The sequence below is a fragment of the Caretta caretta genome, chromosome 1 (genome assembly GCF_965140235.1).
Source record: "Caretta caretta isolate rCarCar2 chromosome 1, rCarCar1.hap1, whole genome shotgun sequence".
Taxonomy (NCBI): domain Eukaryota; kingdom Metazoa; phylum Chordata; order Testudines; family Cheloniidae; genus Caretta; species Caretta caretta.
The window spans coordinates 217414236-217440891 of NC_134206.1; the positions used below are offsets into that span (position 1 = coordinate 217414236).

Consider the following 26656-nt stretch of genomic DNA (forward strand, 5'->3'; position numbering starts at 1 on the left):
GCTGGCGGATGGAGGCAGTCCCTGTTCTGGGAGAGTGGAGGTTAAACACCAGGATCGGTGGGGGACAGTGTGTAGTTATCACTGGGACGTGACAGATGCTGGGGTTGTCTGTAAGCAGTTGGGATGTGGAGCTGCTGTTGGTGCCCCTGGCTGGGGTCATTTTGGAGCAGGATCTGGACCAATTTGGCTGGATAAAGTTGCCTGTGCTGGTACCGAGTCTGCTCTCTGGCACTGTAGGAACAGTGGATGGGAAACAAATTACTGTGATCATGACTGGGATGCTGGAGTGACCTGTTCAGGTAAGAATCAGCCAGCTCAGTCCTGAAAGGCAAACCCCCTCAGACAAAAGGACTTGAACCCAGAGGACATCGTGTGCCTGTGACCCTAGTGAGAGGTGAACAAATAACAGAGCAAGTCCTGTCATTATTGTTATTACTGAGCTGTAATTATTACTGTTCATGACACTGGCCACCGAGGATCCCCCTGTGTGACTGTGAAGCATTTTCATTATCTCATCTCCAGCTGTTTCTGTGCCACGTCTTTCCTTTCCCTTTCCCTTTCCCTTTCCCTTTCCCTTTCCCTTTCCCACAGAATGGGTCTAAAATGCAGATAGGAGAGAAAATGAAAAAGGAAAATGTCACTTAGGCTCCTAAGTCACTGCGGCACTTTTAAAAATATTACACTCATGCCAAAATCCAGACCCAGACAGCCAACCGCAGAAGTACAGAGGATGGGGCATTTATGTAACCCCTTTACAACCCTCATAGGGTGACCAAGGAATGGGCAGATTCTCCCAGCTTGGCCAGAATTAGATGTAGCCGAGAGCACTCCCCCGTCTGCTCTGTTACTTCTCACATTTTGGACCAACCAGTAATAGAAAATTTCAAAATCTGAGATACCCTGTCGATCTAGCGTAGCATAGAGAGCTCAGCCAAACATATAACTCTACCCTACACAGCACAGGAATAGCATATTATGGAGACATTTACTGTGACTGAATAGTTAACATTACAACTACAGACCCATGATGTTTTATTTTTAACTCCTCTCTTTTTAACATTTAGTAGGAATAATATCATCACTAAGCCTCCTCTTCCCTGGATAGAGGTGCAGGGCCAGCTCAAAGGGACAAACCCAGGATTCCTTACTCAGGCAATCAGCCAGTGACTGTAATGTGAGTTTGCTTTGTACAAACTGAGTAGAAGCAGAATAAAGGATGCAGGATTGGGCCCATTCAGAATTATTCCAGAAATAACCAGCCAGCCGTCAACAAACTACCCTTGTGCACTAGATATCACTGAGAACAAACACATATTGTAAGAGAGACGTTTGTGCACCAAGCAATTTTTGAGAGATGCTGTTCTGACAGAATACTAGAAAACTTTTGTCTTCTGATATGCAGTGTTGCTGTAGGCATGTTAGTCCCAGGATATTAGAGAGACAAGGTGGGTGAGGTAATATCTTTTATTGGACCCGTTTCTGTTGGAGAGAGACAAACGTTTGATCTGACAGAGAAGAGCTGTGTGTCAGCTCAGAAGCTTGTCTCTTTCACCAACAGGAGTGGGTCCAATAAAAGATATTACCTCACCCATCTTGTCTCTCTCAACCCCTTCTCGTCCAGCTTTCACTTTTCATTTCTGGTTGGATTAATACCAAACTTTGCCAAAACATTCTCCTCTGCCAAGGTCCCTGCCTCAGTCAGTGCACAGGCTGGATGGTGCCCAGGGAGTGAATCAGGGCTGCACTGTGACAGAGGCTGTTGTCTGTAGGCCTACAGCCTCATTGGTTGCAGAAGCAGCATCACCATCATCGGCGATCCCTCCATTCGAGGATGATCTCCACCACAGATTTACAGATGGGTCCTGAGATGACTCAGGAGTCTGATCCTGGAACCAGAGATCTGCCCACAGTACATACTGATGTTGCCTGACGGGTCAGCTGCCTGCTGGGAGAAAGTTCTTTTTCTTTCCTTCCTTCCCTCTCTCTTTTCAACTTCGAGGGCAAGGCACTTCTCCTCAAAGTGGGCCACTGCCTGTTGGAGGATGTGGCATCACTGAGATCGGTTGGTTGCTTGCTCCTCCCAGCTTGTGATGAGTTTTCTTGAGATACGCTTTCAGTGTCTCTTTGCAGGGTTTCCTTTGACTACCACAGGATCTCTGACCATGGGTGAGCTGAGAGTAGAGGGCTTGTTTTGGGAGACGAGAGTCTGGCATCCACACACAATGTCCAGCCCAGCGGAGTTGGTGAGTGAGGATCATTGCTTCAATGCTGGTGACATTCACTTCAATGAGGATGCTGGTGTTAGTGCAGCGATCTTCCCACTTGATGCAAAGGATCTTCCAGAGGCATCGTGGGTGGTGCCTCTCCAGACTCTTGAGGTGCTGTCGATAGGTCACCCAGGTTTTGCGTCTATAAAGGAGTGTAGGAATAACAATTGTCTCATAGACCTGGATCTTGGTGTCCTTCCGTAGGTCACAGTCTGTGAAAACGCGCCAGAGCAGTTTCCCAAAGGAAGCACTTGCACAATGGATCCTGTGCTGGATCACACTGCACATTTTTGCATCTTGAGAAAGTTGGCTACCGAGGTAACAGAAGTCCTCAACGCTCTCCAAAGTCTGTCCCTCGATGGTGATTTGTGGTGGCTCATGTGCAAGGCCTGAAGCAGGCTGATGGAGCACTTTCGTTTTCTTGATATTGAGTGAGAGTTGTAGGCTTCGGTAAGCTTATGCAAAAAAAATCCAGTGGACTGAAGGTCATTTTCAGTGTGCGTGACAATGACACAGTCATCAGCATTTTGAAGAACAGTAATGGACACCCTGAGGACTTCAGACTTTGAGCGGAAATGTCAAAGATTAATAAACAGCCTATTCATTCTACATTGAATGTCAACTCCAGTGGGGAGGAGGTCTTTATCAAGGACCAAAATGACTGCTAAATACATGGAGAACAGGATTGCGGCAATAACACATCCTTGCTTAACCCCAGTTTTGACGATGAAAGGATCCATCTCCAGGCCATTACAGAGAACGGTGGCAGTCATCTCACCATGAAGACGCCTTCGGCCCTTAATAAATTTTGGAGGGCAGCCAAATCTGGCCAGCACCTTCCACTGGGCTTCATGATTGACAGAATCAAAGGCCTTTGTCAAATCAATGAGAGCCAGGTACAGGTCCTGATTTTGCTCCCGAGACTTTTCCTGGATTTGGTGGGCAAGGAAGGTCATATTGGTTGTCCAGCAGGATGGTGTGAAACTGCACTGAGATTCCGGCAATATTTCCTCAGCAAGGGGAAGTAATCGGTTTAAGAGGATGTGGGCAAGAATTTTCCCTGCTGCAGATTGCAAGTCAATGCCACAATAATTTCCACACTCCAGTTTATCTCCTTTCTTAAAGATTGTAACAATGTTGGCATTTCTCAAGTCTTCCGGAATCCTCTTCTTATACCAAATTTGAAGAAAAATGAATCTCCTGACAACATAGCTCTGAGGATCATTGGAGCACACAAGCCCCTTCACCGCAAGAAGGTGACGGTCCCTGAAGAGGGGCTGCACAGTGGCAAGATGTGTAACCAATAAAATTATGCTGAAATTCTGCTCCCGGCTGCTGTGGGCCAGAGTGGTACCAGTCACTAGAACGGAGATGAGGGAGACTGTATCCACCTATTGGGCCCAGGCAGTGTGAGGAGGAAGCTACCTGAACTGAATGCAGACTCGGGTGGCAGGGGAAAGTAGATGAGGATAAGGGTGTATGGGGAATATTCTGAGTCTGGAGGATGGTGGATGGAGAGAAAGTGGGACTGGAAAAGAAAGCAGGAGATGGGGACTGCCTGGGCAAGGAGCCTGGGATTGGGAGGAGGGGGCAAGAGACTAGGACTGGCTAGGCAGGGCAATTAGGACAGGGAGTGGGTGGGGAGAGACTGTGACATGCTGAGCAAGGAGCTGGGGGAGACTGGGACTGACTGGGGGAGGAGTCTGGGACTGGGAACCAATGGGAAGGAACTGGAGTTGGGTGAGGAAACAGACCAGATGAGGAACCAGGGTGTCAGGGGAGTCTAAGACTAACTGGGTGACGAGACTGGAATAAGCAGCCAGGGTGGGGTGTGGAAGACTGAGAGCAGATCTACATGAATATTTAGTGCGTGGCAAGCTGGAGTGTAAATCTACCCTGCACTGTCCTGCCATGCACCGAGTGTCCATGTGGACGGTGTAGCTGAGCACTGGGGCCTTGTCTACACTACTGCTTAAGTTGATGTAAGTTACATTGCTCAGGTGTGTGAAAACACCGCCCCCCCACCCCCAGCAATGTAACTTACATTGACTTAAAGCAGTGTCTTCATCACACTATGTCAGCAGAGCTTCTGCCTCTCGATGAGGTGGACTAATTATGTGGACAGGAGAGCGCTCGCCCATCGACATAATGCGTCTTCACCAGACGCGTTAAATCGGTGCCGCTGCATGGATACAGTGGCACTGATTTAGTGTGGGAGCGAAGAGAAGCCCTAGCAGTTCCCTTGTGTGCTTTGATCTCTCCCATTTCCAAGCACTAGGGAACAGTTAGTGCGCAGCAGCAGGCTCCATGTGGACACTGAGTGTGCAGCAGGCTAGTGCGAGGTAAATTTACACCCCAGTTTGACACAAGCTAAGTGTGTGTAGAGAGAAACCCTGAGACTGCATGAGGCATCCAAGGAGAGAAACAGGGGCTTGGGGAAGACAGGACAACTCAAGGCAGGGATAAGTGTGAGAAACAAATCAGCTGAGGACCCCAGAGGGGAGGGAAAGCACAGAGAACGGGGGGAAATTGGCAGGGGAAGCCAGAGGTGAAGTCTTGGACTGGCTTGTCCAGGAGACTGGGCCTGGGGATGAGAAGATTGAGAAGTGGAGACTGGAACTGGGTAGAGAAGAACAATGGGACTGGGACACAAAAGCAAGGGATGGGGAAGAGACAGGACTGGGACAGGTTGGAGGGGAGGGGGCTGAAGGGGTTAGGAGAAGTGAGGGAGAGGGGTCTGTGACCAATAGAGAACACACTTCTCCAGACCTGGAATGAAACCCAGTATCCCTGAGTTTTGCCATTCCCCTGCTGTCTGCAAATATTTGTCAAACCCTCCAAAAAAATCTTGATTCCCCTCTAGTGCTGGTCCACAAAGAGGATGACAACATACTACTGCTGTCAGTTATGCCATTAGCTCAAGTGGCAGAGGTTTGGGTGGCAGATCTAAAGGTTCCAACCCCGCTGACGATCCATTTGGGTGTCAACATGATTCCGCATCTTGGAACTTCTGATTTTTCAGTTTGTTTTTTCAAAAACCTTGGAAATTATGCAGAAAACATTACTTTTAAGGAACATTAATTTTGCAGAGTTGAGCTGTAAAAAGTAAGGAAAAGGCAGAATTAAAGTTGTCTTTGCAACTCTAGTTTGGCACACTTGTGCGTATGCATTAAGATACAGTCTTTCATTACATGATAACATGCTATTTTCTCCCCAGAATAGACAGTGCTCTGAATCAGGGCTGTGGTGTGAAGGAGGTGGTTATCTGTAGGACCCCTGCCTCATTTGTTGCAGAAACTGTGAAGTGTGCTGTGTGTGAGGTAGGGGATTGCAGAAAGAGAAAGGAGGGTCTCTTGTTAAGGCAGGTGAATGCTGCCCTGGGGAATTGGATTCTATCCCTGCCTCTGCCACAGAGTTTCTATGTGATGCTTGGCAAGTCCCTGAAACCAAATCTTTCACAGGTGGTCATTAATTGTGTGTTCCTCATTTTATGGGTGGCCCCCTTGAGACCATGAGCATCCGATTTGAAGAAGTGCTGAGCACGCACTACTGTCAACTGAAGTCAGTGGGAGCTGTGCTAAACAAGCCTAAGTCCTCTCAAAAGCCAGGACGTGGGTATCTCAAGTTGGGCACCCAAAATCAGTGGACGCTTTTGATACTTTTGGCCTTAGAGGGTCTCTGGGCTTTGGTTCCCAATGTGTAAAATGGTGATAATAACAGTTCCCTACCTCCCAGGTGTTGTCAGTTGTTGGCTGTGCGTGTTTTCTCTCTGTGTGTGTTTTCAGCTCTGCACAGATAGCTGACGCAGCAAGCCTTGACCAAACTGCCCAAGAAGACCACAGACTCGGTTCAGTGGCGAATGCTCGTTCAGGTTTATTGCTGACAAAGGACAGTACTAGCTCCCCGGATCAATGTCTACAGTTACACTGGCACATGTAGGCCCCTTACAATGGGCTTGGCTCAGTGAGTGGCGAGACTTTCCACTCCCCACTCACCCCCTGCACCCAGGCCAGAAAAAGACCCCCCCCCCCCCGTGACCTGTCTTTTGTACTGTGATAAAATCAAGTTACACATTGCCCCTCTGACGTGGCTAGTAACCACCCTTGACCTTGTCCATGTTGGTTTGACCAAAATGTCTCTTTCCATCACCCTGTCACCCTGACCTTATCTTTAGGCGGGAGTAATTTTTTCCTTTCATCATCCTTGGGGAGTGTGTTTACACCATAACCCTTTGTCAGGGGTTCTGGTCCCACCCTTCTGGAAGGTGTTTATGCACGTGCCAGTGCCGAGCACTTCTCATGAGTGTTTGTGGTTTTGCAACACCAACCATGCCTTTGCCAGGTTCATGTTCTGGACAATGGACCCGCACGCACAGTCATGAAAGGGGCTAATGAAGGTTTCACAGGCAAGTGCAAGTCTGGCATTCTGAATGTCTGAGTGCTTCACTTTGTAAACGTTAACTTTCTTTCTGATTCATAGCTGTATAGATTTTAAGGCCAGAAGGGAGCATTAGATCTCGTCTGACCTCCTGGGTAACAAAAACTATAGAATTTAAACCAATTACTCCTGTACTTCATCTGAACTTGTGTTTGGCTGAAGCATATCTTCCAGAAAGGCACCCAATTTTGTTCTGAATACTTCAGGAGGTGGAGAATGTTCTGCTTCTTTTGGTAGTTTATTCCAATGTTTCATCAGTAGTACTTGAAGCATGTATGCCTTGCGTCTAATAGGAATGTATCTGTCTTTAACTTCCATCCATTGGTTCTTGTTATGCCTTTCCCCACTTGATTGAGAAGACCTTTACTATGCAGTGTTTTGTCCATGTGAAAGTATCTAAACACTGAAATCAAGACACGTCTCGGTCATCTTTTTGATAAGCTAAACAGATTGACCTCCTAAAATCTCTCACTGCAGGGCACATTTTGAAGCCCTGGAATCATTATTGTGGATCTTCTCTGCACCCAATCCAATTTTTTAACATCCTTCTTACAATGTGGGCACTAAAAGCAGATGCAGTAGCTGTCTCCCCGGTGCTGTACACAGAGCAAAATTACCTCCCTACTAGAGCTGGTTGGAAATTATCTGGTAAACTAGAGTTTCATTGGAAAATGTCAGTTTGTTGAACTCAACATTTCTCATGAAAGTGAATTGGGGTACAATGAACTTTCTCAAAGCCACAAGCATTGTCTGGTTGAAATGTCCATGGTTCCCTGCCAGGTTCCCTGGTGGCTCCTGTTAGTCCTGCCGTGCAGATTGTCCTGGGGCTGGGTATTCCAGTCTTCTATGATCTGCAGCTCTGGGGCAGCCCCACCATACAGATTGCTCCAGAATTGGAGATCCTAGTCTTTCTAGGGTGTGGGCTCTAGGGCAGCCCTGCCAGTGCTTTCAGGCTCTCTGCCATGGGATAGGAACCTGCAAGCCCTGGAAGCCCCAGCTCTAACCAAGGCTCGGCTCCAGGCTCTGCATCAGGGATCCTGGAAGTCCCGGGATGGGTTCCGGTGTCCCAGGGTCTGTGGCAGCCCTGCCTTGCAGAATGTCCCGGACTGGGCTATTTGCCTATTTTGGCTGCCAGCTGGCCAAGGAGTCTGGAAGCTCAGGGGTCCCCAGTCCAGGGCAGGCCACATGATGAGGCTGCCCCAGAGCCCCAGCAGTGGCTCTGAGAAATTGACATGCTTGTCCTGATGTTAACAGTGGTGAAACTCTGCATCTGTTGGCGTTCCTGGGAGCAAATTTCATTTTGGATACACCGTGGGTTGGAGTTTCCAAAACAAACTTTTAGCCGGATTTCCAATTCGCAGGAAATTTTAAAATAGTGACATTTCCTGTACACTGGAAATCCTGCATTTCAGCCAGCTGCACTCATTGCTCCCCTCTTTATACATCCAAGGATCACCTTTGCTGTTTTTGCAGCAGCATCACACTGGGAGCTCACGTTCAGTTCTTCGTCTACTATGACCCCTGCAAAGAACATGGGCTATATCTGTACTTCTGTGAATATTACGTGTACGTCAGTTCCTTTTAGTGCTATTTTCACATTTCCTTCTGGGGTTCAAAGGGCAACCCCCGTCTGAGCTCCCCACATGTCCCAGGACGGCAGACAATGGTTTCATAGAACCCAGTTACTGGTACTTAACTGACAATACAGGTGTCAGAGCTTTTGAGCTTTTGCATCTGCCCAAGCTAAGCACAAGCCCCCTTCCTTGGGATGGGCCCCTGAGGTCGGAAATCTTAAACAGAGAGCCTGGGAATTGTTAACAGGGGAGCCCTGAGGAACAGAGGGGGTGAGGCAGGGTCTGCCGGGAAGGAGACTGAAACACAATCCCCAGAGGCAGGGGTTCCTGGGATAAGCTGAGTCAGCCCAGGTTTTGAGGGAAAAGGTGAGCTTTAGGTAAGGTATAGGCCTGTAGGCCGTCAGTTGCTTTCTTCTTTTCCCTGTGGTTGCTGTGTTCCTATAGATAAATAAAAAATAACACTGTCCTGCATCTGGTACTATTCAATATTTTCATAAATGACTTGGATGATGGAGGAGAGAATACACTGACACAATTTGTGGGTGACATGAAGCTGAGAAGGGGGTCACAAGCTCTTTGGAAGGCAGGGTTAAAATTCAAAATCATAGAATCACAGATTCATAGAATATCAGGGTTGGAAGGGACCTAAGGAGGTCATCTAGTCCAACCCCTGCTCAAAGCAGGACCAATCCCCAACTAAATCTAAAATTAAAATGATCTAGATATAATGGAGAATTGGTCTGAAATCAGTAAATTGAATTTCACGAAAGACAAGTGCAAAGCATTAGACTTAGGAAGGGAAAATATGGAATAACTGAGTAGGCAACAGTTCTGCAGAAAATGATCTCAGGGTAAAAGTGGATCACAGACTGAAATGGGTGATGCTGTTGTGAAAAAGGGAAATGTCATTCTGAATTGTATTAACAAGCATGTCATATGTAAGACACAGGAGGTAATTTTCCCACTCTACTTAGCACTGATGTGGCCTCAGCTGGAGTACTGTGTCCAGTTTTGCTCGTCACTGTTTAAGAAAGATAAGGACAAATTGGAGAATGTCCAGAGGAGAGCAACAAACAGAGTAAGAGGTTTAGAAAACATGATCTGTGAGGAAATGTTGAAAGAATTGGACATTTTAAGTTTACAGAAGAGAAGACTGAGAGGTGACCTGATAACAGCCTTGAAATAACTGAAAGATTGTTTCTCAATTGCTGTCCAGATCCACCAAGGGTAGGACTAGCCAATCATTTTAGATTTCAGCAAATGAGATTCAAATTAGATATTAAAAAAAAACCCTTTCTAACTACTGGGATAATTAAGGACTGGAAAGGGTATTTAGGGAGGTTGTGTAATCCCCATCATTGGTGACTTTGCACAACAAGTTAGACAAACGTCTGTCCGGGTGGCCTAGGTATACTTAAACCTCCCTTGCTGTGAGGAGATGGACTAGATCACCTCTTGAGGTTCCTTCCAACCCTACATTTCTATTATTCTGTGGTTTTATCAGCTATTCAGACCTGCTGATACGAAAAAAATGTTAATCCCTGATAAATGCCATTTAACATGCTCCTTAGGTACCAATAGATTGGAGAGAAATTCATTGTCTTCAGAGATATGAATAGACATCCTGCTGCTGTCCAAAACCAGAAATGTGTATTGAACACCTCTGCCTTTTCTCCCTCATTATTAACAATTTTACCATCTCCATTTCTCATGGGCTTAAAGCATTGTTAGGATTTGTTTGTTTGTTTGTTCCTAATATACTTAAAAAACTCCTTATTTGTCATAGTTCTCCCAGTCACGGATTTTATCCTGATGTCTTTAGCTTCCCTTACCAGTATTCTTCATATAATAACTTCTAATGTCTATTGATTTGCTCTAATTCCCACTATTTCCATTTTTTAAAATATATTGCCTTTTTATTTGTATTGCTGCCTTCACTTTGCCACTGACCCAGAATGAGCTTCTAGGTAATGTTTTATACCAGTGGAGCACTCCAACTCCCAAAGCCCCCTTTATAATTTTCAGCCTTCATTGACTTTCTAGGACACATTAAGCCCCAGCTGGTTGGAGGAGACGGTGCCTGCTCAGGACGTGTGGAGATAAAACTTGGAAACACATGGACCACAGTCTGTGATGCACACTTTGATCTGCAAGTTGCCAACGTTATCTGTAATGAACTACAGTGTGGAATAGCTGTATCTACCCCAGGAGGAGGTCACTTTGGAGAAGGACAAGGGTTGATCTTAACTGAAGAATTCCGGTGTGTGGGGAATGAGTCTCTCCTATTCTCCTGTCCCAGGATATCAAAAGTGAATCAGTCGTGCTCACACACAAATGATGCTGGTGTCATATGCTCACGTAAGAATTCAGCACAATGTCTTTAAAATCCCAATTCTGTGTATTCTAGGTTATAGTGAAGCAATGTACTGATCTAACTGTGTAGGGATCTGGGTTTGGTAGGGTTGGATCAAAACCCCAAACAAGCCAAGATAATGAGAAAGGGGTCAAGTGCCCCTGACTTTCCTTTCTTTTACAATTTGCTATAAAATATCTTAAATGCTCCTTCTCTAAACTCCTTCTCCCTTCTCCCCTGGGCACACAGGGTTCCGGCTGGTGAACGGCAGCACAGCGTGCTCAGGGAGGGTGGAGATCCAGGTTCTTGGTGCCTGGGGAACCCTCTGTGACTCACGCTGGGATTTACCAGATGCCAACGTTCTCTGTCGTCAGCTCGACTGCGGCTTTGCTGTATCAGCCCCAGGAGGAGGGTATTTTGGGAAGGGAACTGGCTCTGTCTGGACAGACACATTTCACTGCAAAGGGACTGAAACCCATTTGGGCCATTGCTCTGTTACTGCCCTGGGGGCCTCTCAGTGCTCACACGACAATGATGCCAGTGTGGTTTGCTCAGGTAAGTGCAAGAGAGATGCTGGATTAAGGACACCTGCCCCTCAGTGCGTGATGCTGCCCCAGAGTAGGGGAACCTCAGGACACAGCAAGGGGAGGGGGAGTTAGATCCTAAAGCACAGAAAATAACAGTAAATATATTAAAGATGACATTTAAGTCAATAATATCATCACAAAAGAACAGTTGTGACTGGGGAAAGCCCTGGATTCTCCAGTAAAAACATTAGCAACTCTGTCCTCACGCAGGGCAGCGGAGCTGGGGCAGCACTTTGTCCTTCGGGTTACATCAATGCCACCAATTCATTGTCCCCAGCCTTCTCCAATAGTAATTAGAGGGGGAGCTGGTAGTGACTCCCAATATGGAGCTTGCTTCACACTTTCTATTATAAAATATTCTCGGCACCTTCTTGAGAAGCTCTCGCACCTTCCTTGATTGCTGGAGCCTTTGCAATTTGGGAAGGGGTCAGTGCTGGGGCCAGGGAGATGCCTTCTCCTTGTGTAGTCAGATTCCTTCCAGGTTTGGCTGAATTATAAACTGCTGAAAATCAGCATTTTCCTTCTCTCACATGAGTTCCTGGGGGTATTTTTGGTAGCCCACCACAGAGAAAGTAGTGCTTTCACTCACTGCGGGTTTTTTTACTTTTTTCACACCTTTCCAACTGAAAAAACTCCAAAGATTTTTTCCCCTGCTTTCTTACTTTCTTACACATTTTTACCTTTTTCTAACTTTTTACAGTGGAAGAAAAGATTAGCAGGGGATTGGACTAGATGACCTCCTCAGGTCTCTTCCAATCCTAATATTCTGATTGTGTGAAAATATAGGAAGGGGGAGGAAGTGGCAAACCTGTACATCCAAAATCTGGAAAGGAAAATTGAATGTTTCATTTTCCAAAAGTTGGAAAGAATCGATATATTAGTGAGAGTCTAAAAAAAAATTTCATTCCATTTCCACATCCCAGTATCTCAGATCTGTTTAAAAATTGAAATACTGCATTCAAAAAACATCACAGGAAAAATTTTGAGTTGTTGACCCGTTCTAATATTTAGCTTTTATAAAAATAAATAAAAAAAATAAACAGCATTATTTAGTTCATTTAGTCAAAGCCAAAGGCACAAGAATTAGAAAATACCAGAATTAAGGTTATCTATGTAACGTTAATTCAGTCCCCCACCCTCCCTTCTGCATATATATTATGATACATGCACATATTCTATTATTCTCACCTACCCCCAGCTCCTGCCTCCTTCAGTGCACAGGGAGGGTGGTGCTCAGGGGTGCCCGTCAGAGCCCTGGGATCCAAAGTCATGTGATAACCGAGCAGAAGAGACCCATATTTCTTGCACTGGTAATTCTGAAACTACCTGCATGCGCGTGTGCACACACACATGATCACAATGTGTTTAATTAATTGAAAGGTTAGGATAGAACTTTTGTTGTTGTTCACATCTCAGTGTAGGCAGATTTAAATTCTCAACACAAGATACAAACATATTTTCATGATGTTTTATAGGAACAAGCATTTGTCTGATTAACAACAAACATGGAAGTTAATCAATTAATTTTAAAAGAGACCGGTGTTGGACGCTGCGATAAGGTAGTCTGAGAGCCAAGAAAAGCCTCTCCCTAGAGACCGACATTAGGCAGCTCTGTAGTTATTAATCCTTTTGGGATGAACTATCAGAGATGGACCCAGGCTGTGCAGTTTGGGTCAGAACTGGAATCTCCCACAAGTCTGGGTGCATGTCGGCCTGTGTGTCTGAGTAACAGCTGAATAGCAAATTAATTAGGTATTAAATGACCCAGAGTTCACATTTCAGTTTTTTTTTTCATAGACATTTAGGTCAGAAGGGACCATTTTGATCATCTAGTTCACACAGTGCTGAAATTAGGGGTTTAAAATACATATAAATTCTACTCCCACATCACACACACAACCCAGTGCATTCACCTCAGCTTTTTCTCTCCATAGGAAAAAAACCAAAACCAACTCAGACCCTGTTTGCCGAATGCCCGAACTCTCCAAGCTGCACAGGTATGTCTGCTTCTCACTGTCTCCCTCTTGGTCCCTAAGTTGTCCCAGTAACATGTGAGGTTTCTGCATTTCTAGACCAGGAGAAGTTACGCATCGTGGGAGGAGAGGACAGATGCTTGGGGAGAGTGGAGGTTTGGTACCGTGGCTCGTGGGGAACAGTTTGTGATGACTCCTGGGACATGGCGGATGCTAATGTATTGTGTAAACAACTGGGCTGTGGATCTGCTCTGTCTGCCCCGGACAAGGCTGCATTCGGCGAAGGGACTGGTCCCATCTGGGTGGAGACTTTGAATTGCAGAGGGACAGAGTCATCTCTCTGGGACTGTCCTGCCAAGCCCTGGGGTGAGAGCAACTGTGGTCATAAGGAAGATGCTGCCGTGAATTGCTCAGGTGAGTGACAGGAGATGTTTCTGCTACATGCTGTAATATTCAGAGAGAAGGATGGTTTAGCCCACCCATCCCCTTTGGTCCCAGACCAGGCCCTCCCATCTCCTGTGTGCCGGAGCATCCTGGATGTTGAGGGGTGGAACCTTTGTGGGGTCAGACTGGCTCAGGCATCAGCCGACATAGCCCCTGCATCCATCACAAGCCCCACTGTGCTGGTTTGTTATGAGAGTCCTCATTGCTGCACAGAGCACAAGGGACTTGGGCCCTAAATCACTAACAAACAGGCCCAGTGCTGCTGTGAGGGAGTTTGTGGAGGTGACAGCTGGAGACAACCAGGGACTCTCAGAGGTGAGGATCCCCCCGGGAACAAACAAGTCACCTCCCCCTTGCTACAGGTTCATAGGCTCCCACAACTCTCACAGGCTAATCTCTCCCTGTCGCATGTTCATTTCCATCCAGCTCCCCCGCGCCGCCCTCCGACCGACAGTGGGAGAGTCACGGTGCCCGTGGTCATCTGCATTATCCTGGGGGCCCTGCTCTGCCTGGTCTTAATCATCCTGGGGGCGCAGGTGCGAAGTGCCAGGGCACAGCTCAGAGGTGGGTCCTGCTTGGTGTCACTGTGTGAAATGCCTCTGCAATAGCAGGGGGGCTGCAGGGGGTCAGGGTGAGGGGCGATACCAGGCTGGGTGGGGTGGCCAAGGGTGCCTGTTAACGCCTCTCTCTTTTACTATTTCATTAACTGTCTGGCCGTGGAACAGCCCAGCCATGAAATCTGGAGATGATACTGGCTAGGGACCTTTACAGTTTCAGAGAAACGGCATCTGTATCCCCCCGCCCACCCTCCAGTGATCCACTCCAGGAATGCCTACTGAGGCCTCCTCCCATCATCTGTCTCTGGGTGGGAACCCCCTGTCCCATCTCCTTGCGGCCAGGGGGTTTTAAGACTGCTCAGCCCCCTGCCTTCCACTCTGATACCCCCAGCAAACCAGTCTGCCTACAGGCCAGCCCCCATGCTGTGCTTTCTCCCCAAGGGCTATGAGCAGGGCATTGCCAGCAGTTACAAGTTACCACCCAGCTCTCTCTCAGCAGATTACACCTTATTCCTAGGTTAAAAGTGTGACAGAGAAAACATTAAAAACAATAAAAATTCCTCCACACTTGCTGAACATACCAGAATTCACCCATCTTCCCCATGGGCAGCCTGGTAGACCAACATCCCTCCAACGATTCAGTGTTGGGATCCCCATGGACAGAAGGTCCTGCCCATTGCAGAATCAAAATGAAGGCCCTGAGGCTTTTTAAACTCAGCCTTTCATATCAGAAGTCCTCCTTTGTCTCTTGGTCTCTGGTAACCCAGTTTGAACCAGTCTGTATAAACCACCCTGAAGGTTTTTACCTTTCTGGAGTTGTTTACAATCTCAGTGATTCACCTTAATCATCCACCCACCCACCCACACACACACACACACTCAGTGTTTTTTCTTCCCGGAGGAGCTGTGCTAACCCTCCGACATGCAGTAGAACATAAACCATTCATAGCTTTAATACAGTGATTCCCAAAGATACTGCCTGGAGCTGCAGTATCTGCCACAGGGAGGGGATCTGAATATCATGAGGAGAGACATCATGGAAAAGGGACCGAGAGAAATTGGAAATATTGTCAAGGAAAAAAGGTGTATAAAAATAGACCTGTGGTAAATAGTTGTGAAGAGAGTGATCCAGTAGAAAAGACAATCTTAGGAAGGAAAAGTGTGGGAAAGGAGCATTTTACTGTCTTGTACTCAAAGCTGGCACTTGTCGGGGATTTTACATCTATAACACACTTTATACAAACATTAGCGACCAGCTCCTTGGCAAGAAGATAGAGGATGGGACTGCCATCAACATACATGTAACAGTCACAACTTTGCAGTAAGACAATGACTATAATTAGATCTCTTGCTTCAGGGCTTCAGCCAGTGACCTGCAGGGGTCAGGAAGGAATTCTGGGAAGACCCATCTTTGTGTTTTGTTTTGCTTTGTTTTGTTTCTTGCCCTCCTCTGAAGCATCAGACTTTAGCTACAGAGGGAGCTGTGACACTGGATGGGCTGGACCAGTCCTCTGAGGTGATACAGAGAAACCTCTTTCGAAGATATCTGGCTGGTGTGTCTTTTCCACATGTTCAGGGTCAAACCAATTGTCATAGAATCATAGAATCATAGAATATAAGGGTTGGAAGGGACCCCAGAAGGTCATCTAGTCCAACCCCCTGCTCGAAGCAGGACCAATTCCCAGTTAAATCATCCCAGCCAGGGCTTTGTCAAGCCTGACCTTAAAAACCTCTAAGGAAGGAGATTCTACCATCTCCCTAGGTAACGCATTCCAGTGTTTCACCACCCTCTTAGTGAAAAAAGATTTGGGGTCAGGAAGGAATTTTCCCCCAGGTCAGATTGGCAAAAAGGGACCTCTTCCTCTGAAGCATGGAGCATGGTTCCCCCTCCTCAGTGACACAGGAAAATTCAAACCTGTCTGCAGAGATCAGCTGGATTCACACAGGCCGGCTCTGGCCTGGCAGCGCCCGTGTTCCAACCTGTTATCTCAGCACAAGCCCAGATCCTGCTCCCACTGAAACACGTGAAAGAGCTGCTGTTGGATTCTGCAGGGACAGGATTGGCCTCTTGTTATTTCTGGGACTCCTGTTTTACTGTAGTTCTCTGACTTGTGCCCCTCTCACCATGGGCCCCTGAGACTTCCCCTCTCACGTGCCATGACAAACAGCTCTAGTTAGAAGGGCCACCTGCACTGAAGAGACGCTGCTGGTGCCATGGGCTGAGTGTGGTGTTTGCTGTTCCAGAGGGAGTTTCCCCAGGGGGGTCTCAGCTGGATTATGATAACGTGGAGGAACCTGCCTTTAACAACGTCCCCCAGACTCCAGACAGCCGAGGTGAGCAGTGAATCCGCCTCCTGGAAGCAACGTCACCCTGACGAAAAACTAACTGTATTTCCCAACAGGGACAATAGTGGTTTGTTAAGAAAACCAGGAAGTTCACCCACCAGTATTGTCTATTGGCGTAACGCTGGGGGCGCTGACCAGGTGCATGACAAGAGCTGTGTGGAGGCCCAGGGGTAGGGAAGTATGTGATGTCCTAAGGCATAATAAAGGCCCATAGCAGGGACTGAAGGAGCAGTTTGCTCAGGAGCTGCCCACGCTGTACTTGGCTCAGGTCACTGCCCCAGCTTATATACATCTGTGTCAGACATGCTGGGCTGGGCGGGACATAGAGATTTTACACCCAAGGACCCATGTCCCAACCTTATTAGCTGGCTCAGCACCCACTGGTGTCAGTTTATGGGGTAAACTTTATCAGGAGAATGCACTGAAAAGTCATTTTTAAAGTAATGTCAAGTTTAGGAAGCCGGGGACAAGCTCTGGGCAATTCCAAGTCATTTCTGTTTGTCATTATTGTAACCAAATGCCTTGTGGAGCAACCCCTCTGGACTAGATCCCAGTCCCCCCTTTCTAGACCTCCCCCCGCCCCACACTTTTAATCTGGGAGCTCTAGGATCCTCTCAATTAGCGACTGAAATATATCAAATCAATGTGATATGTGAAATACCCCAGTCTGAGGGTTTCAGAGGAGGGCTTCTCTTAATGCCCTGAAGGTGGAAGTTAAGCGCTGAGAGATCCCCAGGGACCAGTGAGGCTGGTGCATCTGCAGCTTGTAGTTTTTTTCTGTCTTCACTGTGAATATTCTCTTAATTACTTCACATCTTCACATCAGATGCCCCTGCCCTGCCTGGAGATGTCCCAGGAGCTGTTTACGATGATGCCAGAGAAGTGTCTGTCCCTGAAGGTGGCCCTGGCTTGGGGCAGAATGATGAAAAAGGCACTGGGGCAAGTGACAGGGATGCACAGACAGGTGAGTGGAGAATTGTTTGCACTTCACAGTGTCTCTGCAGAGTCGGGTAGCTGGAAATGTGGGGTACACAGCAAGGGAACAGCCCTGGCCAACCCAACGCCTGTGAGAAAAACTCTCCTTCTCTCATCTCTCCATTCCCTCAAGGAAGAGGCTTCAGTGCCTGAAATAGAGAGAGGAAAAGTAGGATCTGTCCTGGGTGGTACTTCCTGGTCAAACCAGCAAGATAGCTCGAATTCCCTCAAGCTCTAGGTTCAAATCCTTGGGTGGCTGCCCTACTCTTGATGTACTGGATTCCTACCTATTTACTGAACGTGTATCTTTTGGGCAGAATCTTATAAACCAAAGTCATGTTACTGCTGCACAAATGCTAAAGAGCCCATGACACTTCCTGTAAAAGTCGGGCTTAGCCCATTATCCTTGGCCTAAATTTCCACTCCCCTCCCTGTTGTGCCACGAGCAGAGGAGGTGCAGTGGTGATGAAAAGTGCGTTGCTTAGTACTGGATGCTTATCTTCATTGTTGGGGAAGAGTGACAGTTCTGATGTCCTTAAGTAAGTGCTCCTGGCTGGTAAGTGCTTGGGATTTTTTTCACCAATGTACAGGTAGCTATAGCTGGCACTGGGCAGTGTTAGCTGGTCTGGAAACCAAAGGTTTTAATTTCTAGACTATGTATCGAGATGATGGATTAGAACTTGTTCTAGACCAAGCCAGAAGACTGAAGGGGGAACAATTCCTAACCCACACCGTAGAGCAAAGGTTCTCAAACCGTGGAGCATGGAATATATTCTGGGGCAGCATGAGAAGCCAGGGCAGAGAGCAGCGGCTCCTTTCCAGGTGCCCAGCTTCGAAGGCAGCGCCGCCACCAGCAGCAGCGCAGAAGTAAGGATGGCAGCGTATGGTGTTGCCACTCTTACTTCTCCGCTGCTGCTGGCGGTAGTCCTGCCTTCAGAGCTTGACGGCCAGGGAGCTATGTACTTAGATGGCTCTTTGTGACTCAATGCCCGACTGCTGTTCATATTTAGTGAGAGTTGCACGTTGATTTTTGTAAATCGGTAGATGTACTTGTGTGGTGGGGGTGGGAGGCATCAACTGCAATGGACACAAAGAAGGAGGGTGATCAAATAAGTTTGAGAACCACTGCTGTAAACGCCGCCTTGCTCTGCTGCTGCCCATCACCATAGAGTGGATCCACTGACTGTATGTGTCTCCCTTGGTATTTTCAGGTGGGAGTCTGCACTCGTGAAGGAGTGAAGGTGTATCTGGGATGGAGAAGGAAACCCTGTTCCTGCCTCTGGGAGACACTGGTTATGATGATGTGGGACATTGTGACTCTGGGGGATCAATATCAGAACAATGTGATTGGACAAAATAACCTTGCGCTGATGTAAACGCTTCGCCTCTTTCTCTTAGAAATGCTCCCTCTGTTCTGATGGTCCAGAGACAGTCCCTTCCAGTTTGATAGACAAAGCATGTGTTTTTATAAGATTTGTGTGAAGTTGCAAGAAATACAAGTGTGAGAGGGAAAAGATTCATAAACTTTCTTTGTATAATTTTCCATTGTTTAAGGGGGTGGAAGTTCCCTGCGTTTTTATGCCTGTAATTTCTTCATCTTGAATTTGTGCCTTTTTGCATATTAAATCCTTTCTGAAAGTCTTCCCTGTTGTGGAAGTGTTTCTTGCCAGATGAATTGTGCAGTTTCCAGGGTTCATCACAGGGAGAGGCTGAGATACAACAAACCAGGAGACAAGGGTGGGCCACCTCTGGGTATGGCCAGCTGTTTGATGGGAGGTGAGTTTTCACTGAATGTTCTATCAGGCATGTGGTAAAAGTGAGACACAAGCAAGAGAACATTCTGAGATGAGCAACATAGTTGTTACTAAACCTAATTCAGATCTGAAACTTTCCCTGAATCCAAGGAGATAAATGGGAAATTCTCTCTGGGTAATTCACACCTGAACGGAAGGAAATGGCAAAAAGAATTCCCGATTAGCGATAAATACAGAGGATGAATATTTCTGCTAGGACAAAAAATAAATTGAAAAGAAAATAATGACAAGAGGAGGGTTAATAAGAATCTGGGTTTCCACTGAAGCAATAAGGCTAAAACAAGTTACAAGTCACTGAGTTGTTACTAGAAACCCCAGTAAAACCGATCGTTTTCACACAGTGGAATATTTATTTCCATGACAATCTACTAATACAGTTTAAAGTCAATGCTGAGCTGAGTACTAACTAGTGGAGAAGCCAGAAGTATTCTCTGGATGAACCCTCAGTGAAATCAATACCAGAATACCCACAGAGTACATCACTATTTCACAGAAATATCTTTCTTTTCTTCACCACCAATCCTGCGTGCAATTTGGTCACTTCATCTGTAGAAGGATAGAATGGAAATAGAAATGATGAGAGAAGGAGTTTCCAATCATCTGCATTCAACAGGGTCGGGGTCATATGAAGACACAGAAATACAGCAATTTACTTTCGAAAAGAGAAAAATTAAAAAGACATGACTGAGACATGTAACTGACCCGTGGAGACTGAGGAGGGAAATCTCAGGGGCTGTGTTACCCTGTTCCAGGGCAAAGAGAGGAGGAGAACTCCCCCCAAAATGACACCTGCAGATCCTGGAGAAAAGGAAAGAGAACAGGGACAGCAGCAGGTGAAGGTGACTGAGTAGGCGATCCCCTTGTATAAGTGGGGGATGTTATGGAGATATTGTGATCTGGATCATAGAATCATAGAATCATAGAATATCAGGGTTGGAAGGGACCTCAGGAGGTCATCTAGTCCAACCCACTGCTCAAAGCAGGACTGATCCCTGACTAAATCATCCCAGCCAGGGCTTTGTCAAGCCTGACCTTAAAAACTTCTAGGGAAGGAGATTCCACCACCTCCCTAGGTAACGCATTCCAGTGTTTCACCACTCTCATAGTGAAAAAGTTTTTCCTAATATCCAACCTAAATCTCCCCCGCTGCAACTTGAGACCATTGCTCCTTGTTCTGTCATCTGCTACCACTGAGAACAGTCTACAGCCATCCTCTTTGGAACCCCCTTTCAGGTAGTTGAAAGCAGCTATCAAATCCCCCCTCATTCTTCTCTTCTGAAGGATAAACATCCCCAGTTCCCTCAGCCTCTCCTCATAAATCATGTGTTCCAGTCCCCTAATAATTTTTGTTGCCCTCCTCTGGACTCTTTCCAATTTTGCCACATCCTTCTTGTAGTGTGGGGCCCAAAACTGGACACAGTACTCCAGATGAGGCCTCACCAATGTCCAATAGAGGGGAACGATCACGTCCCTCGATATGCTGGCAATGCCCCTACTTATACATCCCAAAATGCCATTGGCCTTCTTGGCAACAAGGGCACACTGTTGACTCATATCCAGCTTCTCATCCACTGTAACCCCTAGGTCCTTTTCTGCAGAACTGCTGATGAGCCATTCGGTCCCTAGTCTGTAACGGTGCATTGGATTCTTCCATCCTAAGTGCAGGACTCTGCACTTGTCCTTGTTGAACCTCATCAGATTTCTTTTGGCCCAATCCTCCAATTTGTCTAGGTCCCTCTGTATCTTATCCCTACCCTCCAGTGTATCTACCACTCCTCCCAGTTTAGTGTCATCTGCAAACTTGCTGAGGGTGCAATCCACACAATCCTCCAGATCATTTATGAAGATATTGAACAAAACCGGCCCCAGGACTGACCCCTGGGGCACTCCACTTGATACCGGCTGCCAACTAGACATGGTGCCATTGATCACTATCCATTGAGCCTGACAATCTAGCCAACTTTCTATCCACCTTATCGTCCATTCATCCAGCCCATACTTCTTTAACTTGCTGGCAAGAATACTGTGGGACACCGTGTCAAAAGCTTTGCTAAAGTCAAGGAACAACACGTCCACTGCTTTCCCCTCATCCACAGAGCCCGTTATCTCATCATAGAAGGCAATTAGATTAGTCAGGCATGACTTGCCCTTGGTGAATCCATGCTGACCCTGATCACTTTCCTCTCCTCTAAGTGCTTCAGAATTGATGCCTTGAGGACCTGCTCCATGATCACTTGGATCACTCTGTAAGCTGGGTCCATTCAAACACTGAGCTTTAATAAAATGCAAGGTGGTATTTCTGTGACTCGGAAGAGGATTTAGGTGTCATAGTGGACAGACAACTCAGCATGAAATCTCAGTGCCATGCTGTGGCCAAAAGGACCAACGCCATCTTTGGATATTTTCACAGGGTCAATTCACTGCACGTGGTGCCTCCTCCTGGCAGCTCTGGGGATTAGCTCTTGCCAGGCACTACCCTTCTCTGATGGTGTCTCTACCTGTCATCTCTTTCACCCTATGGCCCCTCTCACTCTTAGAGCGGCAGCTTCCTTTTAGTGACCTGGCCAGAGGGCTGGGCCACAAAGGTTCTCCCCTTCCAGGGAATTCAAAGTCCTTGTGGACGAGCTGTCCAGCTGGCATCCCCAGCACCCTGGGCCACTTCCCAGTGGCTAATAGGGAACCTGGGCCTGCCTCTGCACTGGCTTCCAGCCATGCAACCCTCTAACAAGCATCCAAGGGCTGTATGGTCCTACTCCATGCTGCAGTTTCCCTGGGCTTCTTCCTACCTATCTGGATTCCCCCTTTCTGGCTCCTACGCGTAGGGGCAGCTAGGGGGCTCTGCACACTGCCCCCACCCCAAGCGCCACCCCCACAGCTCAACATTGGCTGGGAACTGTGGCCAACGGGAGCTGCGGGGGCAGTGCTCCCTGGCTGCTCCTATGCACAGGAGCCAGAGGAAGGACATGTCACTGTTTCTGGGAGCTGCTTTAGGTAAGAGTGGCTCAGAGCCTGCACCCCTGACCCCCCTCCCATGCCCCAACCCCCTGGCCCAGCCCTGGTCCCCCTCCCACCCTCCAAAGCCCTCAGACCCAACCAAGAGCCCCTTGGCCCGGTGGGGAGGGGCACCCGAGACCCCCGAGACCCGGCAGGACATCGGCTCCATCATTGCCGAGGCCCCTGGCCGCCCGGCACCTGAAACCACCTCTCCTCCTGCTTGATCCACTGCTACTCCCACCCGGGCCCAAGGAACACCTCCCCTACAACGCCTAGACGAGCGAGGGAGCCCCGCCCTCGCTTCTAACAATCTGGCAGAGCCAATGGAGGAGGGTGCAGCAAAGATACTACCGGGCGTGGGAAAGGGCCCGCCCCAAGGGGAACCCTCCCTCCCTCATGCTGCCTCACCGTTACCCCCCCGAGCCCCTGAGCCACCGCCTCTGCCCCTCCGACACGACCCCTGCTAACCAGCCGCCAGACGATGCTATGGAGGGCTGGACTCTAGTCCAGGGGAAGCAAGGCAAGCGGAAGGCTCGAGCTCCGCTTTATCCATCTGATGCGGAGGCCCCGCGGAAAACCAGGAAGGAGGGCACTGACACTGAGCCTTCCGCTCTGCCCACGAGTGAGATCCATCTGCCGGTGTCGGGTGGGGAAGACACGATAGCACTGGAAGGTAGGATCTCCCCTCCACGGGAGACCCTCCCCTCTGAGACCCCTGAGGAAGCCCCTTCTGCCCGGACATCACCCAAAACCTCCGCAAACCCCGAGGCGACCGTTGAGGCAGCGCCAGAGGGGAGACCCCCAGGGTGGTGGAAGGCGACCTCTCCTCCATGTATGAGGAGATCGAGGCCCTAGGTCTGACCTCGGTCACCCAGGGAGAGGATGACCTTCTGCCGGCTGGCCTCGATCTGGGCAACCTCACTCCAGTCCCCCTTTCCCCATGCTCCCTCCCCCTAACCGCCTTCCTGGGTGGGGACCCTACAGAAGGCAGTCCACCATCTGATGCTGTAGCTGCCAAATCCACCACAGAGCTTGCTCCTGGCATCACTGGGAGCCCCCTCCCCACCTGCTTAACCCTCGAATCTGATTGGGAGACGCCACCTTTCAGCTGCTTGCCTCCCGAAGCCCAGAACCTCGCCTCTGCCCCTGCCCCTACCCCTGTCCCTGCCCAATCCACCTCCTCCTGTAATGCTATTAGAAAAGGAGTACTTGTGGCACCTTAGAGACTAACCAATTTATTTGAGCATAAGCTTTCGTGAGCTACAGCTCACTTCATCGGATGCATACTGTGGAAAATACAGAAAATGTTTGTTTTTATACACACAAATCATGAAAAAAATGGGTGTTTAGAGTGGGGTGGGGGGAGAGAAAACCTTTTGTAGTGATGAACACTCATTTTTTCATGATTTGAGTGTATAAAAACAAACATCTTCTGTATTTTCCACAGTATGCATCCAATGAAGTGAGCTGTAGCTCACGAAAGCTTATGCTCAAATAAATTGGTTAGTCTCTAAGGTGCCACAAGTACTCCTTTTCTTTTTGCGAATACAGACTAACACAGCTGTTACTCTGAAACCTGTAATGCTATTGCCACCCCTGGGGTTATTTTCTTCCCTTTTTTAGCGGATCCCCTCCAAGGAGCAGCCTTTGCATTCTCCTGCCACAACCCATTAGGAGCTGCAATTTTCCCTCCGCCACCCACTCTTACCCCAAGGCTTGAGACGGACCTAATAACTTTAGCCTGTCAGATGCCCCGTCGGTGGTCCGCACCCTGCCTGCCCGCCTCAGTGGACCACGAGGCTGCACCAAGGGCCCCGCCAGGGAATAACCGAGAAATCGCAACCCCCCCCCCCCCCCGCATGAGCTGCAAAAAGCGTTGCGGGAGTTTTTAGAAGACACCCATGGCTCCCGCAACAAGGTACAGCTAGCTCTCCAGCGATGGGGGGACTTTGACCAAATCCTCCAAGCCACAAGGGCCCTCATAAGGGAGGGTAGAGGGACAGGAAGGCAAGGTGCTACAGGCTGGTCCGCAGCATCCGTGATCATTTATTCACTTACAGGACGGGTCACGGATTGATGTGCGACCCGCTGGGGGCTGCGAACACCCCTGCCAACAAGGAAACCCTGCCCCCAGCCCTCCTCAGGACGCCTCTCATTATCGCACCTTTGAACACCCGGGGCAGTAGGATGGCTCTCCGCAGGTCCCAGGTGCTCTCTTTCCTTCGGGAGGGGGGTACTCTGTGGTTTTCCTGCAGGAGACCCATACGGATCCGACTGCCGAGGACAGCTGGCGGCTGGAGTGGGGGGATAGGGTCTACTTTAGCCATTTCATGATTCAACAGGCTGGAGTGGCGACCCTGTTCTCCACCGACCTACAGCCCAAGGTGCTAGGGGTCACTAAGGCCATGCCGGGCCACCTGCTGCATCTCAGGGTCCGAATGGAGGGGCTCGTGATAAACCTTATTAACATCTATGCCCCGACAATGAGCCTGAAGCGGCCACAATTCTATCAGCGGGTATCCGCCTTCCTCAGCACCCTAGATTCCCAAGAGTGCCTAGTCTTGGAAGGGGACTATAACACCACCCTCGAGGAGCAGGACCACTCGGGGGCCGAGCTGAGCCTGGCCGCCGCGAACATTCTCCAAGAAATAGTCGAACATCACTTCCTAGTGGATGTCTGGTGTGACCACCACCCGGATGACACTTCCTCGTTCACCTTTGTCCGGGTGGAGGGCCATCGGTCACACCACTACCGGTTGGACTGTATTTATTTATCACGTTTCCATCTTTCACGAGCCCACTCCTCCAACATTCGGCTGGCCCCATTCTCCGACAATCATCTAGCCACCATCACAGCCTCCCTCCGTGCAGAGAGGCCGGGGCCGGCCTATTGTCATTTTAACAACACACTGGTGGAGGATGAGGGCTTCGTGCTGTCTTTCTGGGAATTCTGGCTGGCCTGGTGTCAAGGTTCCTTCCCCACTCTCAACTCTAGGGTACAGATGTGGGGACCTGCATGATAACCTCCTTAGCTTACTTTTACCAGCTTAGGTTAAAACTTCCCCAAGGTACACATTATTTTACCCTTTGCCCTTGGATTTCCACTGCCACAAACTTTATTTGGGTTCCTGAAAAAACGGAGTTTGGAGACGTCTTCCCCCCCCCAAATCCTTGTAACCCTTGCACCCCACTTCCTGGGGAAGGTTTGGTAAAAATCCTCACCAATTTGCATAGGTGACCACAGACCCAAACCCTTGGATCTTAGAACAATGAAAAAGCATTCAGTTTTCTTACAAGAAGACTTTTAATAGAAGTAAAGGAATCACCTCTGTAAAATCAGGATGGTAGATACCTTACAGGGTAATTAGATTCAAAACATAGAGAATCCCTCTAGGCAAAACCTTAAGTTACAAAAAAGACACACAGACAGGAATATTCATTCTATTCAGCACAGCTCTTTTCTCAGCCATTTAAAGAAATCAAAATCTAACGCATACCTAGCTAGATTACTTACTAAGTTCTAAGACTCTATTCCTGTTCTGTCCCCGGCAAAAGCATCACACAGACAGACAAAGACCCTTTGTTTTTCTCCCTCCTCCCAGCTATTGAAAGTATCTTGTCTCCTCATTGGTAATTTTGGTCAGGTGCCAGCGAGGTTACCTTTAGCTTCTTAACCCTTTACAGGTGAGAGGATTTTTCCTCTGGCCAGGAGGGATTTTAAAGAGGTTTACCCTTCCCTTTATGTTTATAACATGTCCCCCAAATCTCAGCTAGGGTGAAACAATGGCTGGAATTTCTTCCTGGAGCTCTAGGAAAAAACAGAGTTAAAAAGACACATGCACCTCTAAATATACTACCAAGTACATAAAGACTAACAATATTTTCCACATCTCAAGGACGATTTTAGCCAGCTGATTCTGGGAAACTTTCACGGGAGAGTGCATCAGCCACTTTGTTAGAAGCTCCTGAGATATATTGGATGTCGAAATCAAAACCTTGGAGAGGTAAACTCCACAGAATAAGTTTTTTGTTATTTCCCATCGTGGTATGAAGCCACCGTAGCGCAGCATGGTCGGTTTGCAGGTGGAAAAGCCGTCCCGAAACATATGGGCGTAGCTTTTCCAGAGCGTAGACAATGATGTAACATTCTTTTTCTCTGACTGACCAGTTGCTTTCCCTTTGAGACAGTTTGTTGCTGAGAAACACTACAGGGTGGAATTCTTGATCCGGTCCTTTCTGCATTAAAACTGCTCCCACACCACGCTCGGACGCATCTGTGGTTACTAGGAACAGTTTGTCAAAGTCGGGGGCCCTTAGTACAGGGTCAGACATGAG

General features: G+C 48.1%; 1 protein-coding gene across 1 annotated transcript; it reads left to right on the forward strand.

Moving 5' to 3' along the window:
* The first annotated feature begins 13156 nt into the window (after positions 1 to 13156).
* LOC125633578 (antigen WC1.1-like) lies at positions 13157 to 19154 on the forward strand. Its single transcript, XM_075120373.1, has 6 exons — positions 13157 to 13215; positions 13291 to 13605; positions 14062 to 14199; positions 16437 to 16526; positions 17365 to 17502; positions 18725 to 19154. Exons 2-6 carry the CDS (start codon positions 13395 to 13397, stop codon positions 18742 to 18744), a joined length of 597 nt encoding a protein of 198 aa, XP_074976474.1. The 5' UTR covers positions 13157 to 13215; positions 13291 to 13394; the 3' UTR covers positions 18745 to 19154.
* The last annotated feature ends 7502 nt before the right edge of the window (positions 19155 to 26656 follow it).

What these genes read in the sequence shown, in the direction of transcription:
- LOC125633578 (XM_075120373.1), top strand. Translation starts at nt 13,395, where the DNA reads ATGGCGGATGCTAATGTATTGTGTAAACAACTGGGCTGTGGATCTGCT. An exon ending in TGCTGCCGTGAATTGCTCAG is followed by an intron (nt 13,606 to 14,061) that starts GTGAGTGACAGG and finishes ATTTCCATCCAG; the next exon opens with CTCCCCCGCGCCGCCCTCCG. An exon ending in CCAGACTCCAGACAGCCGAG is followed by an intron (nt 16,527 to 17,364) that starts GTGAGCAGTGAA and finishes TCTTCACATCAG; the next exon opens with ATGCCCCTGCCCTGCCTGGA.